Raw genomic sequence first — 15,642 nt, forward strand, 5'->3', positions numbered from 1 at the left:
TTATGATAATATATTGTCTGACCTCACACATGCATTATTTAAGATTTATTTGGGAGGAGGGGTGCAAAACTTAAAACCTGGTGGCCACTGGCCACCACTACCAAGTACAAATTCTCTGTTTGCCAAACTATTTCTTTTGTTATATGTCCACACTTCATTTTCTTCCTTTCTGGAACTCTGGTTTGGACTTCTCACCCTAACATGTTTTTTGTTCTAAGATTACTTGACACTTTGCCTTGAGAACCCATTTTCCTTGGATCTTCCCATTGTCATCTAATTTATCAAGAAAATGACTCACATGCTACACAGACGTACAAAGTAGTACGAATTTAATTTAATGGTGATAGTAGTCTACTGTCTCAGGTGTTTGGAGGGGATGTTGGTTACAAGAGTGGAACCTGAGAGTGGTTCCTAGTCCTCACACTGCCTTAGCCTGCCTGGAAAACAAAACAAAACAAAAAACAAATAAGCAGAACAATACAAGAAAATGAATAGCTCTAGGCATCAGTGAAAATCATAAGGCCTCCTTGCTAGACTGTTGTTGAATATTAATTAAAGATATGTTGCTTTTTTATGCTGTGAAATATTTGTTTAATGATGCAAAGATGTGTTGCATTCTTTTATGCTGGATTTGTTTAACTCCGTGAATCTATGTTACTTTGCCTATCTAAAACGTATGATTTGTTTAATAAAGAGCTGAACTGTCAATAACTAGGCAGGAGAAAGGATAGACAGGGCTGGCAAGTAGAGATAATAAATAGGGGGAGAAGTCAGGGAAAATCAGGATTGAGGAGTGAGAAAAAGAGGAGAGGAGGATGCTAGGGGCCAACTATTCAGAGGAAGAATGAAAGTAAGTTATACAGAAGTAAGAAAAGGAAAAAACCCAGAGGCAAAAGGTAGATGGAATCATTTAAGCTAAGAAAAGCTGGAGAGCAACAAGCCAAGCTAAGGCCAGGCATTTATAAGTAAGAATAAGACTCCGTAGGATTTGTTTGAGAGCTGGGTGGTAGGCGCCCAAAGAGTGAAGAACCAACAGAGTAAGAGTGAAAAACAGACCAACTAAACTAGGCTGTGATGGAGATTCCAGACTGCCTGTCTATGGGCTTCACCTCTTCTCAGGAGACAATGTCCCAGACTCTTGTTCTTCCTGCGGTAGCCCATGGGCAGACTTCCTTTTGATAGTGATTGTTGTCCAGTCATCAGCCATATAGCCACCTACCTACTCAGCAGAGACAGAACAAAGCCCAACAGAATCATAAACTCAAGGAGGGTTGCCTAGACAACCAAGCCCAGGCCCCACCCACAGTGCCTGGCAACTGAGACCAGTCAGAGGTGCAGCAGAAAATGGATGAGCCTCCACAAGAGGCTCCAAATGGATCCTTGAACTATGAAGACACAGTCCAACCCTCAAATAACCAGAAAACCTACATAGAAGGAGTATCAGGCCAGGCTCCTCACAAAGGTTCTGAACACACTGGAGCTGGATTATCCGAGCAAACCAGTGACAAGGCATCCAACCAAGCTGCTAATGAAGGGTCTGAACAGACTGACCAAAGAACTTCTGAAGATGCTTCTCAGCTGTCTGAGCACAGGAGGACATCTCAGCAGGTTGACCGCAGATCATCTGGCTATACCGAGAGAAAAACTTCAGAGCCACCTAATCAGCAATTGCCCAACCTACTTGAGGGAAAAGCCTCTGAGAAGATAGATGACCGAGTGTCTTTGCTATCTGGTGAAGCTTTCGAGCAGACTGAAGGAACTTCAGAGCATGGTGGCCAGACCCCATCAGACCAAGCTGACTATACAACATCAGGAAGGAGTCAACACCAAGTCTACGATGAAGCTGATTTCCTGCCTGAAGACTACCTTGGGTTTAGTGAGGATGAGGAAAGGAACTATGCCCGTTTGGTCCACGAAGCAGAAAAACAGACTGACTACCGCTCATACTACAAAACACTTGCCCAGGCTGAGAACCGATCATTATCTGAAACTGGTGACGACAAAGAGGTTAAAGAAGCTGACTTAAAAATACAGCCTTGCACATTTGAAGATAGCCAAGAAGAGCTCAGATCCAAGGTCTCAACTGCTGGGGAAACAGAAAGTGCAGCCACTATCCAAGCTTACAACCCACCTGATACTGAATTCATCAGTGATTCCCAGTCCTCGTATGAAAAACTGCCCTCCATCACAACCAAAGTGTACTATTCCTCCAGCCAAGAAAAATACCAAACCACAGAAGTAACTACTGTAGGTAAAAGGGATATCTGATACCTGCCTGGGAGATTGGAGGCCACGACAAGACATGTGGGGTTAAGAACAAGAATATTGGGGTAGAAAGATGTGTGCTAAATCAGAAATGAGGAGTAACCCCATGTAATGTCTTACATGCAATCCATAGGTTTCAGGAAGGATGTGAAACAAAAGATATTGCCCCCCAGTTATCTTCAGGCCACTCAGGAAGAACTGGTGAATGGGGATTTGGGAAACTAATGGATTTAGGTTCTGCTACTAACTCTGTGCTGAATCATAATGTACTAAGTCATTTCCCACACTGGGTTTCTACCATAGCAAGGGAATTTGAAGTAACTTGGAAATCCCTGTGTGTGAGAGAATGTATTTGAAGTAGAGAAACCTAAGATACCCTCCCACTTAGTTTTAGGTGCTTTATAGTGCTTAAGGGTGAGTTGGGTCTCTCAGAGAACTGGCTCTTAGGACCATAGGTAGTTCATGGTTACTGGGGAAGATATATTTTCTTCTGTGATGTAACCCCTGGTAAGCTACCCGTGCTTCTGTAAATAGCCTTTGGCCCATGCTCCTGTAAGGAACCCTTAAGGTCACTGGTCACAAACACACACACATACACACACACACATGAAAGTAGCATAGTCAGTAACTTACTTAGTACTCGGTGTTAAATCTTAATTCTTGGCTTTAAATTTCACCAAAACTAGATCCCATTGATAACAACAGTAAAAATAAAGTGCAATTACTTTTAAATTTATCTTTTTAATGATAAATATTTAATGGAATATTACAATTTCAGGATATTGTTACAGAATTTGAACAAAGAAAGAGTTCTCAGAGATACAGTCAAACTTACGGGAGACGGTTTCCTCCCATCGTTTATGAAGACCCTTATCAAGTTGCACTCCGCTACATGGAAAAGCACAACATTCTTCAGATATTCCAGGTAAAGCTCTTTTTTTGTTGTTTTTGTTTGGTTTTGGTTTTGGTTTTTGAGACAGGGTTTCTCTGTGTAACAGCTCTAGCTGTCCAGGAACTCACTCTGTAGACCAGGCTGGCCTCAAACTCACTGAGATACACCTCCTGAGTGCTGGAATTAAAGGTGTGCACCACCATGCCTGGACAGGTAAACCTTTTAATTCTTAACCTTTCCTCCTGGTTGTGGACTTTAAATGTGAAAGAAGAAAATTGCTGAAAAGGATGGGGTGGGGGAAATTAGTGTTTTAACCAAAAGGAGTTTACAAAAAACACCAAGCAAATGATACCATGACATTAAGTCCATCAAAGACATTGGAGACTATGTGGGATGGTTTTGGGGGAAATATTTGGCCAATAATTAAAGTTTTAGTTTTAAATATGTTTATGAGGAAAACAATCAGTGAAAAACAAAACTAAAGGGTTTTTTAGACCTGGGTCTTCAAAAGGAGGCCAGTCTCAGGACCACCTGAGAGCAACACTCTTTCAAAGGAAATGGTAGAACTAATCTATTCCTTCCAGCTTCTGAATTCATAAACCTCAGGAATCCCAAGTTTTTAAGTAGGAACTTCCTTTAAAAAGATTTTCTTAAACATAATAAAACTATGAGAGATTGTGGAAACTGTAATTTGGTAAGTTGTTTTTGTTCACCAGGTAACTTGCTTTTCACATTACTATTATTGGACAAGCAGCACACATATCCATCTATAACCCTATAGCAGTACATGTTTGAACTGTTTTAGGTATGTGTAAAATTAGACTAGTTCGACTTTAATGAAAGCATACAAAATAAAGTTTGAAGTAGGGAATAGAGCAGTGGTTCTCAACCTGTGGATCCTGACACCTTTAGGGGTCAGATGGCCTTGTCCCAGGAGTCCCCTAAGACCAACAGAAAACACAGGTATTTATATCATGTAGCAACATTATAGTTATGAAGTAGCAGTGAAAGTGATTTTGGGACTGGAGGACAGCACACCATAAGGAATTGTATCGATGAGTCACAGCATTAGGAAGATTGAGAAACCACTGATACAGAGGAAAGAACAAATACCAAACTCTCTCTGAGCACCACCATTCAAATTCTAAGTGGGTCCCATCTCCATGAGCTGGGGGATATTACTTAGCTTCCATGGCTCTCAAACCCCTCATGTAAAATGTCGAGAGATCTACAAGGATTACTCCAGCTAAGAATCTAAGCAATAGTGGAGAGGCTACCTTAAATGTCCTTCCCCTATAGTGAGATTGATGACTGCCTTAAATACCATCCTAGAGTCTTCATCCAGTAGCTGATGGAAGCAGAGGTGGACACCCACAGCTAAGCACTGACTCAAACTGCTGGAATCCAGTTGTAGAAGGGGAGGAGTGATGAGCAAAGGGGTCAAGACTGTGCTGGGGAAACCCACAGAAACAGCTGGCCTGAGCAAGTGGGAGCTAATGAACCCTAACCAGACAGCTGGGGAGCCAGCATAGGACCACACCAGGCCCCCTGAACATGGGTAACAGTAGGCCTGGGCAGTCTATGGGGTCTCTTGCAGTGGAATCAGTATTTATTCCTAGTGCAGGAATGGATTTTGGGAGCCCATTCCCCCATGGAGGGATGCACTCCCAGCCTAAATACATGGGGTAGGGCCTAGGCCCTGCCCCAAATATGACAGACTTTGATGATCCCCATGGAAGGCTTTATTCTTCCTGGAGAGTGGATAGTGGATGGGGGGTGGGATGGGGGGTGTAACTGGGGGGCATGGGAGGATAGGAGGGAGAGGGAACTGGAATTGACATGTAAAATAAGATTGTTTCTGATTTAAATTTTAAAAATAAATAAATTAGGGATTCAAAAATATCTATTTCATTAGCTCTGTTTTGTGACAGTTCCTCCTTTAAATGTCCTTTGGTTGGTACAGTGCAAGTGGTTAGGTTTCTGCCTTTTATCAGAGAACTAGTAACTACTAAACAGAAGGAAGGAATGTATTTAGGAAAGCAGAGTTTGGGGACTTTGGGGATGGCAAGATAATTTAGTGGATTAAAAGCCCTTGCCTTTTGATCTACAAAGCCTAATGATCTGAATTCTATCCCCAAAACCCACGTGAAGGTGAAAGGAGATAATTGACTCCATAGAGCTATCCTCCAAGCTCCCCACATGGACCAAGCTACACACACACACAGACACACACACAAATACAAATTCCCTGCATGTACCAAGGTACACACACACACACATGGTCACACACACACTAATACAAGTTCCCTGCATGAACCAAGGTACACACACACATGCACACACATATACACTAATATAAGCTCTCTGCATGTACAAGGTATACACACACATGTACACACACATATGTACACACTAATACAAGTTCTCTGCATTTATCAAAGTATACACATACATGTACACACATATGTACACACTAATACAAGCTCACCACATGGGCCAAGGTACACACACACACACACACACACACATGCACACACATATATACATATTAGTAGTAAATTTAATTTTTAAATTGACCATTTTTAATTTTTCTAATTAAAGAAAAATGATGCTTGTTAATGCAGTGTGATATTAAAGAAAATAAATTATCAAATATGCATATTGTTAATAATTATATATGAGGGGATGAAGATGTAGCTTAGTGAAAAAATACTTGCCTCACATGTACAAGGTCTCCAGAATTATAAAATCAATTGATTAATAATTAAATTTAAAATTCCATGTATATATTGAATATATCATTGAGTGATACAGGTACATTGAGCATATTTGAATATATTATTCCTGAAATGTACCTGATTGTTAATCCCTGCAAATGAAGATGTTTGCTTGCTTTATGGTAACATTTTGAGTTATTCAACAACAGCAAAATGTACAGAAGTAGGTCTCATAAATCTGATATGCCCTTCCTCATTTAATACTAATAGTAAACACAATTTTCACGTTTTAAAGTCAAGCATTTCAGGAAATTTATACATAAATCCCAAGCGTTTTCTATTTCTACTCAAAGTTCCATTTTTCGATTCTTTTTCAAGTAAACAATTTATTAACTGATCATCTAGCGATATCACAGTTCTCAAAAACTTTATAACTTTCCCACCACTTCTTTGGTCTTGGAAACAACCAAAAATATGCATTGCTCCTTAAGGTAAGATTTTATCCCTCCAAATCTGATCTCAATTTACCTGATTTCCTCCAAATAAAGAAAGAAAGGTGTTACTTGGGGACGTGTGAATGTCTTTAAAATGACCACAATATATCCTCGGGTGGTAGGTGGCTGACTGCAGAACTCTAGGAATCAAGTGTGGTGCGTTGTGCTTTCTATCAGCAGATCACTGAGAACCTCGTCTACGAAAAGCCGGATGATCCCCTGAGTTTCATGCTAGGCCAGGTATGGAGTGGGAGAGAACATCCCTTCTATTCTCCTTGTCGGAAAACAGCACATCCAGATGAACAGAGCAAACCATGGACAGCTCCAAGTCATCGCCCCGGAAATGTACTGCAGCTTCCGTTCAAGAGTTCTTAATGAAGTACAGAACAATGCTAGGGATGGTGGCTCACATCTTGAATGCCAGTGCTGAGGAAGCAAAGGCAGAGGCAGGCAGATCTCTGTGAGTTCAAGGCCAGCTAGGGCTACACAGTGAGAACCTGTCTCAAACTGAACATCCCAGCCTCACAGAAGGCTCTTTCTAATGACTTCCCAACAGAGGAATTGCTTATTTTGACCTTTATAATAACTTGCTAACTTTTCTTTAAAATTCTACTGCTGAACATGAATCATGAAACACTGTTGTTGAGACCCGAGAGCGCTCTGATCTGTCTTCAAAGTGCACCATGTACACTTAGTACTGTTTTTGTCTTAGCTCTTTGACCCAAAATTATGTCTGTGAGATGGATCCATCTGTTGTGTGTAGCTGTTCATCCCTTTTCATCATGACATGTTATTCTTCGTGCAGAATACTGTGGCTGAGCCATTCTCTTTTGTCATGGACATGCAGATCGTTTCCAATTTGGAACTATTACAAAAAATCTTGCTGTGGGCCTTCCCATTCATGTTGTTCAGGGCACATCACTCTTGGCTGTATACTTTAATCATGGAATTGTAGAACATGTGTTTGCTTAGCTTCAAATGGATCGATTTCATTTTCCAACATGAGTGTACCAGTTTGCACCCTTCCCCCCAAGCAGCTCTGCAGCTTTGCCAGGGTTCATGGCTGCCACTGTGTTTAGCCTTGGCTGTTCAGGTAAGCAAATAGTAAAATTTTACTGTGTCCTTTCACCTTTTCCTAGATGATAGGCATTTGCATGTTTTTCCGTCTGGTTACTGGCCATTTTTGGAAGAATGTATTTTCTCTATAGTACTTCTTCATGCCTTACTCCTCAGCAGCAGGTTTCTATATGTTCTGGCTGTGGTTGTTTGGTTAATCACATTTGTTTTGTATTTCCTCCCACTCTCTGTCTCACCCTCTAGCTCTTATCTTTTGAGGAGTAGAAATTCTTAAGTTTAATGACAAATGTAACATTTTTCTTTGTGATTAATACTTCCACTGTCTTATATTAGAAATTTCACCTATGGTTTCCTACATTCTGTGTGTGTGTGTGTGTGTGTGTGTGTGGTGTGTGTGTGTGTGTGTGTGTGTGTGTGTAAAATAAAGCAGGGCTTGTTTGAATCAGTTTTGTATATAATAGAAGATCAGGTAAAGAGTCACTTCTTTCATTCATCCAGAAACCAACCCCTTTTAGTAAGAGCCACAATTTACATATTCTCTTTTTTTCAGTCATTCCACGTATTTATTTAAACTTGCTTCAGAGTAAGATTCTTTTTTAGTGTAAATATTTTTTTCATTTATTTTGCGTACCAACCAGTTTCCCCTCCCTCCTCTTCGCCTGTTCCCTCCCCTTTCCTATCTATTCCCTCACCATCCATTTCTCCTCCACCTCCATTCAGAAAGAGACAGGTCTCCCATGGGCATGACCCATCAAGTTAAGCAGTACCTAGCTCCTCACCTGATGTCCAGGCTGGGCCAGGTAGTCCAGTATAGGGAGCATGTTACCAAAAGCCAGCTAAGTGCCAGGGAGAGGTCCTGCTCTCATTATTAGAAACTTTACTAAGAGACCAAGCTACGCAATTGTCACACACACGTAGAAGGCCTAGGTCAGTCCCATGCATGCTCCCTGACTGTTAATCCAGTGTCCGTGAATTCTGGAGAGCTCAGATCAGCTGTCTCTGTGGGTTCTCCCATCTTGAACCCCCTGGCTGATACAATCCCTCTTCCTTTTCTTCCACAAATGTCTCAGCTCAGCACAGTGCTTGGCTGTGGATATCTACCCCTGCTTCCGTCAATTACTGGCTAGAGTATCTCTGAGGGCAATTAGGGAAATCACCACTCTGCTTAGAGTAGACGGCCTGTTCGGGCGCCTTCTCCACTATTGCCAGGAGTCTTAGCTGTGGTCATTTTTGTGGGTTCCTGGGGGTTTCCCCTATCAATTCCCTGACTGGAATAACTCAGTACCTAATAGGGAAAGCTTGCCTACTTTATTCTTCTTTAAACACATCTCTGATAGTCTTGGATCTCTATTTCCATATTAGTTTTAAGAGTAATTAATGAAGTTACACAAATGTATACCTCCATATACATGCAAGCATACACACTAGTAGGGTGTGTGTGTGTGTGTGTGTGTGTGTGTGTGTGTGTGTGTGTGTGTGTTAGGTGCCATGTACCATCAAGTGTGTGCAGAGGTCAGAGGACAATCTGCAACAGTCAGTCCTTTCGGCCCCTCTTCTAGGAATCCCAATTATATGGATTTGGGTCACTTGAAGTTGTCCTACAGCTTACCTGAGACCTGGTAGAAAAGATAACTTGAATACCCATAGCTGAATTTAGTGTCTAGAAAGAACAGTCAGAGAGGTCTCTGGAACACTGAGTTCTTCCCTGCTCACAAATGAAAGACAAAACATTAGTGCCATTGGAAGAAAAGTTAGAAGGTGAGGTGACGATTTTGGTCTTGGCCTGCTGGGCTTCAGATGTGAGGGTAAACCACAAACAAAACTCTTGAGAAGCTGATGTGAGCACTGGGCGCTTCCTACTTTCCCATTTCTTCTCTAAATCTCCTGTCATCATCCTTCATCTCTTCCCTCTTCCAAAACTGTGATCTTTGATATAAAAAAAAAACACCCCACAGGACAAATGAAAAAATTTCTCCAGCCTTCTCTTCCCTTGCCTCAACCCTGAGACCTTTGACACTGTAATCCCTTCTCATGGTCAATTCTAGTTATTCCCTAGCCTTCCCCCATCCCCAGTGGCCACCTTTCCCCGAGACTTGGGTGTTCTCCAAGGTTTAATCTTCTCTATAGACTTGACTGTCTCCACACTAATCATGGAGTATTCTCCTGTCTCTAGCTACTGACAAGATGTATGATTCCAAATGGAAAACTTCCCTTTTCTTCTTCCCCTTAGGTACAGGACATGATCAGATACAGAGAGGAGCGGCGGGGCATCTGAAGATGAACCTCTCAACAGTGTTGTGTCCTGTCTTCCATGTCAGCGCTGTGCTCCGCTCTCATTCGAAAAATGTTTTCAGTAGGCACTGGTGGTGGCTCTGCCTAAGTGCGTTCTCGATTTTTAGGTCAGAATATATAGGGTACCTTTGTAAATTTCACACAACTACTATCACAGATCTCTCTGGATAATCACACAAAATATACCCGTTATGGCTACCTGTGCATTGACAGTTCAGTACACGCTCCCACAAAGCCTGAACTAGAATAAGGTCAGACCTCAAAAGGGACTATTCTCAGCCTTGATGGGCAGTGGTGATACATGCCTTTAATCCCAGCACTTGGGAGGGCAGAGGCAGGAGGATCTCTGTGAGTTTGAGGCCAGCCTGGTCAACAAAGATACACAGAGAAACTCTGTCTGGGAGGGACACCTATTCTCAGCCTCTTAGGGAACATGAGAACCTCATGTGGCTCTAAGCTTCTCACAAAATTCCAATCAGAAAATGTGTGGGAAACATTTTTATTATTTTAACAAATCATTAGCGTTAGGGATGTTTCATATTAACAGTGACATAATATGAGTACCATTTTCTTTCTCATCACTGCTGGCTTCATTCTGCCATTGGTGAAAGAGATTTAAGCTTCTCCCGGCTTTTAGCCTTCAGGAAAGCCCAGCATGTCTATGCATATCTATGCAGGTGAGGCAAAAAAAAAGTGTCACTTCCTCATCACCTTTATCCCCTAAAGAAATCTTTATCATGTGGAATGTGCAACCAGTCCGGCTGGGGTTTAGCAGCGAAGTGCTTTAACTCAGTCTATCTGGTATGAGAGCATCTTGTCAGAAATCATACTTGAGATGATTGATTGATTCTTCTTTTGTATGTCAAACATCTTAAAACTTTCCTATGTGAACACTGAGGCAGATTTGACTCTTTCTCTTGTTAGCTAATGATGTGGTAAGACAATGTAGCTGTATTGCTATGAATTATGCTTGTTTGACATTCACACACAAACTCTGCTGTCCTGCCTCTGACACTTATTTCTCATAATTACACCCCAAACATTCCTGTATGGTCTCAAGATTATTTAGCTTTTCCTTTAGGTTGTTCATTAAATGTGCGTGTGTTCAAACTCAATAAATGTTCTCTATGCAGATAAAGATACCGCCTGCTAATTGTCTGGAAGATGACCTGAAAGCTGATCAACAAGCAATGACCTATGGAATAAACTAGAGTGATGTAAGCTAATTAGGTGGTCGAACAAAATAGCCTAAAGACTGAGAATCCATTTCTATCAGCAGTGATGAAAATATGCAGGCTACAACGCCATGGTGTATTAGTGTTGAATCTGTGCCAGGCTGGTGGTCCTAGCATTTAAAAGCCAGATAAGGACAATCTGAAGTTCAAGACCAGCCTGGGCTATGTAGCAAGATGATCTAAACTACAAAAGGAAATGAAAAGGGAACTGATAAGATGGGTCAGTGCATGAAAGTGCCTTCCATGAAAGCTGGGAAACCTAAGTTCCACCCCCGAGTCCCAGTTAAATGAAGGAACTGTCTCTGGGGAAAAAAAGTCATCCTCTGACCTCCACACTATCACTCGGTGCACATGTCCCACCACGCCCTCCCACACGCATGTATCATACACATGCCACACACAGACCTTCACAGTAATAATAGTGAATAAAAAATCAACTCTGAAGCATTGAATTTAGTTTTTTGATGTTTAGCCCTAGCATTAAATGGTTTTACTGAGTTTCTAAAGGCAGAACATCCCAGATCCAACCACTCCGGCAGCTGCAGCCACACCCTTTGGTTGTCTCTGATGCATGTCACAACCGTCATTTGTGACCTTCCGTAGTGAGGCAGTGGACCGGAGGGGATGAACTTTGTGGTTGCTTCTGCACATAGTTACCTGAGAAAGAAGAAAATATGCACGACACTTCACATGCTATGTGACTCAGGCTCTCTACAAAGGCTTCTAATGCAGAAGATTAATCAGCAGGAGTTCCTAAGTGACAGGAGGTCCCTCACAGGCCAGGCATAAACACTCAGCGTGGGAATCTGAGAGCAACTAGCTGTGTATCGGGGTGGGATTGGGGGGTTTCAGAATTGGCTCACTAAAACTAAAATGCAAAGAGGACAGGGTAGCCTTGTAGAAAAAAATATGGGGGCTGAAAGTCTCAGTGGGGAGTAAACTGAGATTGAAACACGTCTTTTACTTTATTTTACTTGGTTTTTTGAGACAGGGTTTCTCTGTGTAGCCCTGGTTACCTCCCCCCCACCCACCAAGTGCTGGGATTAACAGTGTGCGCCATCATTCTTGGCTTGAAAGACATGATTTCTTGAAGGAAGCTTTCAAACATAGTTGTGAAATTTTTAAATGCCTATTGATCTTTACATAGTACCTAAAAGTGAAGAGAAATGGGAACTTTCTTATACTATTCCAGGAAGTAATCATTTCCCAACATCTCTGAAATGCTCATAAATCAAAATATTTTAAAATAAACATAGCCTTTAACCACAAATGTACATTTCAAGAGTTTTTTACCAAGGAAATAGTGAGTATTTAAAATCCTGTGTTTTCTGCAGCATTATTATAATGATAGGAACTTTTTTGAAAGACCTGAACTTTCAATCAGGAAGATTATTTCAAATGCACAGAACAGAAATTGTGTTGAAAAGAAGCAGAGTTATCTCTCTGTATATGATATGAACATGCTCATGTGGGGTTGTGTACATGCACATGAAGGTGAACACACATGTGCCGTCCACGTGCTTTCTGTTGGGAGTTGTGCAACCTAGACTTGGACCAGTATATGAGTACTTGTCAGCCAGTCTCCAGATGAGGCAAAAGTGACAGGCAAAGTCTCACTTGGCAAGGACTGTGAACTTCTGGACAATGCTGAATACTGCTGGGACTCTTTGACCTGCACACTCTCTTCTCTTGTAATGTTGGTGAGCACCTTGGCAATTTTAGTGACATTTTGTCTGTCATGCATGGGACAGATATGATCATTTTTTCCTAGAATATCTTCTCCTAAAATTCCTCAGGAGCTGGTGCTTCTCAGGTTTCTTGTCTGGGGATACCAGCTATCACTTCAGACCCCGAGAGTTGTTCTAATTCCATGCTAACAGAGGCAGATCACCCCATTTCTGTAAATACATTTTGAACAGTATTGTTGTTCTTGAAAATGTGTGCCTATGTCAATCGCCTTTAGTTTTGTAAAGGCAAGATGTACCTTGCTCGGTATTTGACCAAGCTGGCAAAATGGTGTTAGTTTTGATTTAAAGATGTTGATGTAAAAGTTGGGGAAAAAAACTAAAAATGTATTTGACATATTTGTTTTTGCTGGAGGTTAACATGGGAGGATGGGAAAAACTTGTTTGTTAGTCTGGAAACACATGCTTGTTTTTGATGTATAGATAAAGGTGGTTGGAGCTATTCAGGACTGGCCACTTGTGTGAAACTCATCTGGTGGTCAGACAGTTATTTCTTCGGGTTGACACCCCTTTTCAGTGCCAGGACCTGAACCCAGGCTGCTGCTGGACCACGGCAGCTTACCTTGGTCACTCTCCACCCTGTTTCTTTTGTTTGGTTTGGCTTTTGGGGTTTTTTTGTTTTTGTTTTTGTTTTTTGGTTTTTTTCAAGACAGGGTTTCTCTGTATTGTTTTGGAGGCTGTCCTGGAAATCACTCTGTAGACCAGGCTGGACTCGAACTCACAGAGATCTGCCTGCCTCTACCTCCCGAGTGCTGGGATTAAAGGCGTGTACCACCAAAACCTGGCTTCACCCTGTTTCTTGAGACAAGGTCTCTCACTGAAACTTAAGCTCACTGTTTGAAAAAGCTGGCTACCCTATGGGCTCAAGGGATCCACCCGGCCCTGTCCCCTAGTACTGACTTACAGACACTTGCTGTGTCACACTTGCCTTTTTATGTGGCAGCTAGGAATTCACACTTGAGACCTCCTGCATGCATGGAAGACAATTTAGCAACCAAACCATCTCCTCCACCCATGTGTGCCTTTTTTTAGTGAAAATGCCTGGTGGAGGAGACAATGTGACTCCAGTCCTGTGGCGTGAAATGCAAAGAAAGCAGCCAGGAGATCAGGGTTTGCATGCTCTATGATTCGTGCTGGAACTGTCCCTAACATGGTGTCTCTCAATAGTTCCTGAAGGAATGATTCCACTACAAAATGTTATTTTCTGCTGAGTAAGGGACTAAAGGATATATGGGTGATTAGTGTCTATTGTAGTTAAACATCAGTCTTGTTATCAGACTAAAATTATGCGCTAAAGCAGAAAACTTTAAGCAGCACATGCTCAGTCTTAATGCAGGGGGGAGGGGCGTGGTCATGCCTCCAATTTAATGTGCCAGACTTTGTCTACTCTCCACGGGAGCCCTTACCTGTTGGGAGCAGAGCATGGGGGTGGGCTGGGGGAGTCGAGGTGGGGTCAGGAGGAGGGGAGGGAGGGAGAACTTTGGCTGAAATGTAAAATGAAAGTAAAAAACATAATAAAACAGGGAAAATTTTTAAAAGAAATTCAAATGTCATACGACTGGAACTTTGCTCATGTACTTTCAACTTTCTTTTCAATCGTTTATTATGCAACAATCATGTTTTTCCCAGACCGAGTGGAACTAATTCACTCTAAGCCCTCCCAAATAAGAAAATCATTTTCTCATCCAATACTACTCTGACTTGTTTGGGTGGGACAGGAACACAACACAAACAGCAATGCCAGATTTCTGTTCTTTTTTTTTTTTTTTTTTTTTCGAGACAGGGTTTCTCTGTATTAGTTTGGAACCCGTCTTAGAACTCGCTCTGTAGACCAGGCTTGATCTCAAACTCACAGAGATCCACCTGCCTCTGCCTCCCGAGTGCTGGGATTAAAGGTGTGTGCCACCACCGCCCGGCTTCTGTTCTTTCTCTTAAGATTTATTTTCATTTATGTGGGTACATGTGTGCCTGTGCACATGAATGCAGGGGTCCATAGAGTCCAGAAGAGGGTGTCAGATCCCCTACAGCTGGAGTTACAGGCAGTTAGTTGGGAGCCACCGATGTGAGTGCTAGGAGTTGAACACAGGGCCTCTAGAAATGCAGGAAACACTCTTAACTGCTGAGCCATCTCTCCAGCCCGACTAGATTCTTTTATAAAAGAAAATTGAACGAGGTGATGAAAAAGGAAGCAGCATTGATTGGGAGCACTGGAAATGTTAGACACTTCTGGGCATATAAGAGCAACTGGGAAGGGTCCCTCAGCTGGCAGAAGAGCCCAGATGCAGCTGAAAGGGTGGGGAGGAGTCAGGCAACAGCCAGGAGGAAGAGGTTTCCGGTGGCACCTGGGATGTGGACAAGAACACGTGGGCGGCTAGCCCTGAGTGGAGAACATGAGTCTCACACAATGCTTCCTCATGGGCAGCTAGCTCCGAGTGGAGGACATGGGTCTCACACAATGCTTCCTCATGGGCAGCTAGCCCTGAGTGGAGGACATGGGTCTCACACAATGCTTCCTCATAACAGCTAGCCCTGAGTGGAGGACATGGGTCTCACACAATGCTTCCTCATGGACAGCTAGCCCTGAGTGGAGGACATGGGTCTCACACAATGCTTCCTCATGGGCAGCTAGCTCTGAGTGGAGGACATGGGTCTCACACAATGCTTCCTCATGCTTCCTTGCCCTTCACCATGCTTAGAGTTGCCTTTAATGGCATGCTTCTCTTTGTAAAGTTGTCATCTAGGTGCTGGAAGGATATGAACTGCAAAAACAAGAGCAAAGTCACCATACCTCATCACTCAAATGGATTCCTATTTGCTGAATATTCTTCCTAAAGTTGAAATGCATATATTATTTTTTAAAATAGAGTTATGGGAGGAGTAATCAGCAAAGGGGTTAAGACAAGGCTGGTGAAACCCACAGAAACA

At 42.3% G+C, this 15,642-nt stretch overlaps 1 protein-coding gene and 1 long non-coding RNA gene across 6 annotated transcripts; one reads left to right on the forward strand and one right to left on the reverse strand.

Moving 5' to 3' along the window:
* Positions 1-312: 312 nt before the first annotated feature.
* LOC121141782 lies at positions 313-1,233 on the reverse strand. The gene is made up of 2 exons (XR_005878723.1): positions 1,110-1,233; positions 313-437 (listed from the first exon to the last, which is right to left on the reverse strand). It is a non-coding gene; the product is annotated as an uncharacterized LOC121141782 (long non-coding RNA).
* Positions 1,234-1,319: 86 nt separating this feature from the next.
* Tex55 (testis expressed 55) lies at positions 1,320-10,981 on the forward strand. 5 transcript variants are annotated; one of them, XR_005878924.1, is made up of 5 exons: positions 1,320-2,247; positions 3,044-3,190; positions 6,546-6,608; positions 9,676-9,844; positions 10,871-10,981. XR_005878924.1 is itself a non-coding variant. In XM_040750813.1 (4 exons), the coding sequence occupies exons 1-4, from the start codon at positions 1,345-1,347 to the stop codon at positions 9,718-9,720; spliced, it is 1,149 nt and encodes a 382-aa protein (XP_040606747.1). In that variant the 5' UTR covers positions 1,320-1,344; the 3' UTR covers positions 9,721-10,849. The 5 variants fall into 5 exon arrangements, 4 of the variants coding, with proteins under 4 accessions (XP_040606747.1, XP_040606746.1, XP_005071712.1 ...); XM_040750813.1 differs by lacking the exon at positions 10,871-10,981 and having other exon boundaries at positions 1,320-2,251; positions 3,057-3,190; positions 9,676-10,849; XM_040750812.1 differs by lacking the exon at positions 10,871-10,981 and having other exon boundaries at positions 6,549-6,608; positions 9,676-10,848.
* Positions 10,982-15,642: the final 4,661 nt, after the last annotated feature.

The sequence above is a fragment of the Mesocricetus auratus genome, unplaced genomic scaffold, assembly GCF_017639785.1.
Source record: "Mesocricetus auratus isolate SY011 unplaced genomic scaffold, BCM_Maur_2.0 Super-Scaffold_100008, whole genome shotgun sequence".
NCBI lineage: Eukaryota > Metazoa > Chordata > Mammalia > Rodentia > Cricetidae > Mesocricetus > Mesocricetus auratus.

Bases quoted from the DNA above. Each gene is read 5' to 3' on its own strand.
- Tex55 (XM_005071655.3), top strand. From the start codon at position 1,345: ATGGATGAGCCTCCACAAGAGGCTCCAAATGGATCCTTGAACTATGAA. The intron at 2,248-3,043 runs GTAGGTAAAAGG...TTACAATTTCAG, and splicing joins AAACCACAGAAGTAACTACT to GATATTGTTACAGAATTTGA. The intron at 3,191-6,545 runs GTAAAGCTCTTT...GCTTTCTATCAG, and splicing joins ACATTCTTCAGATATTCCAG to CAGATCACTGAGAACCTCGT.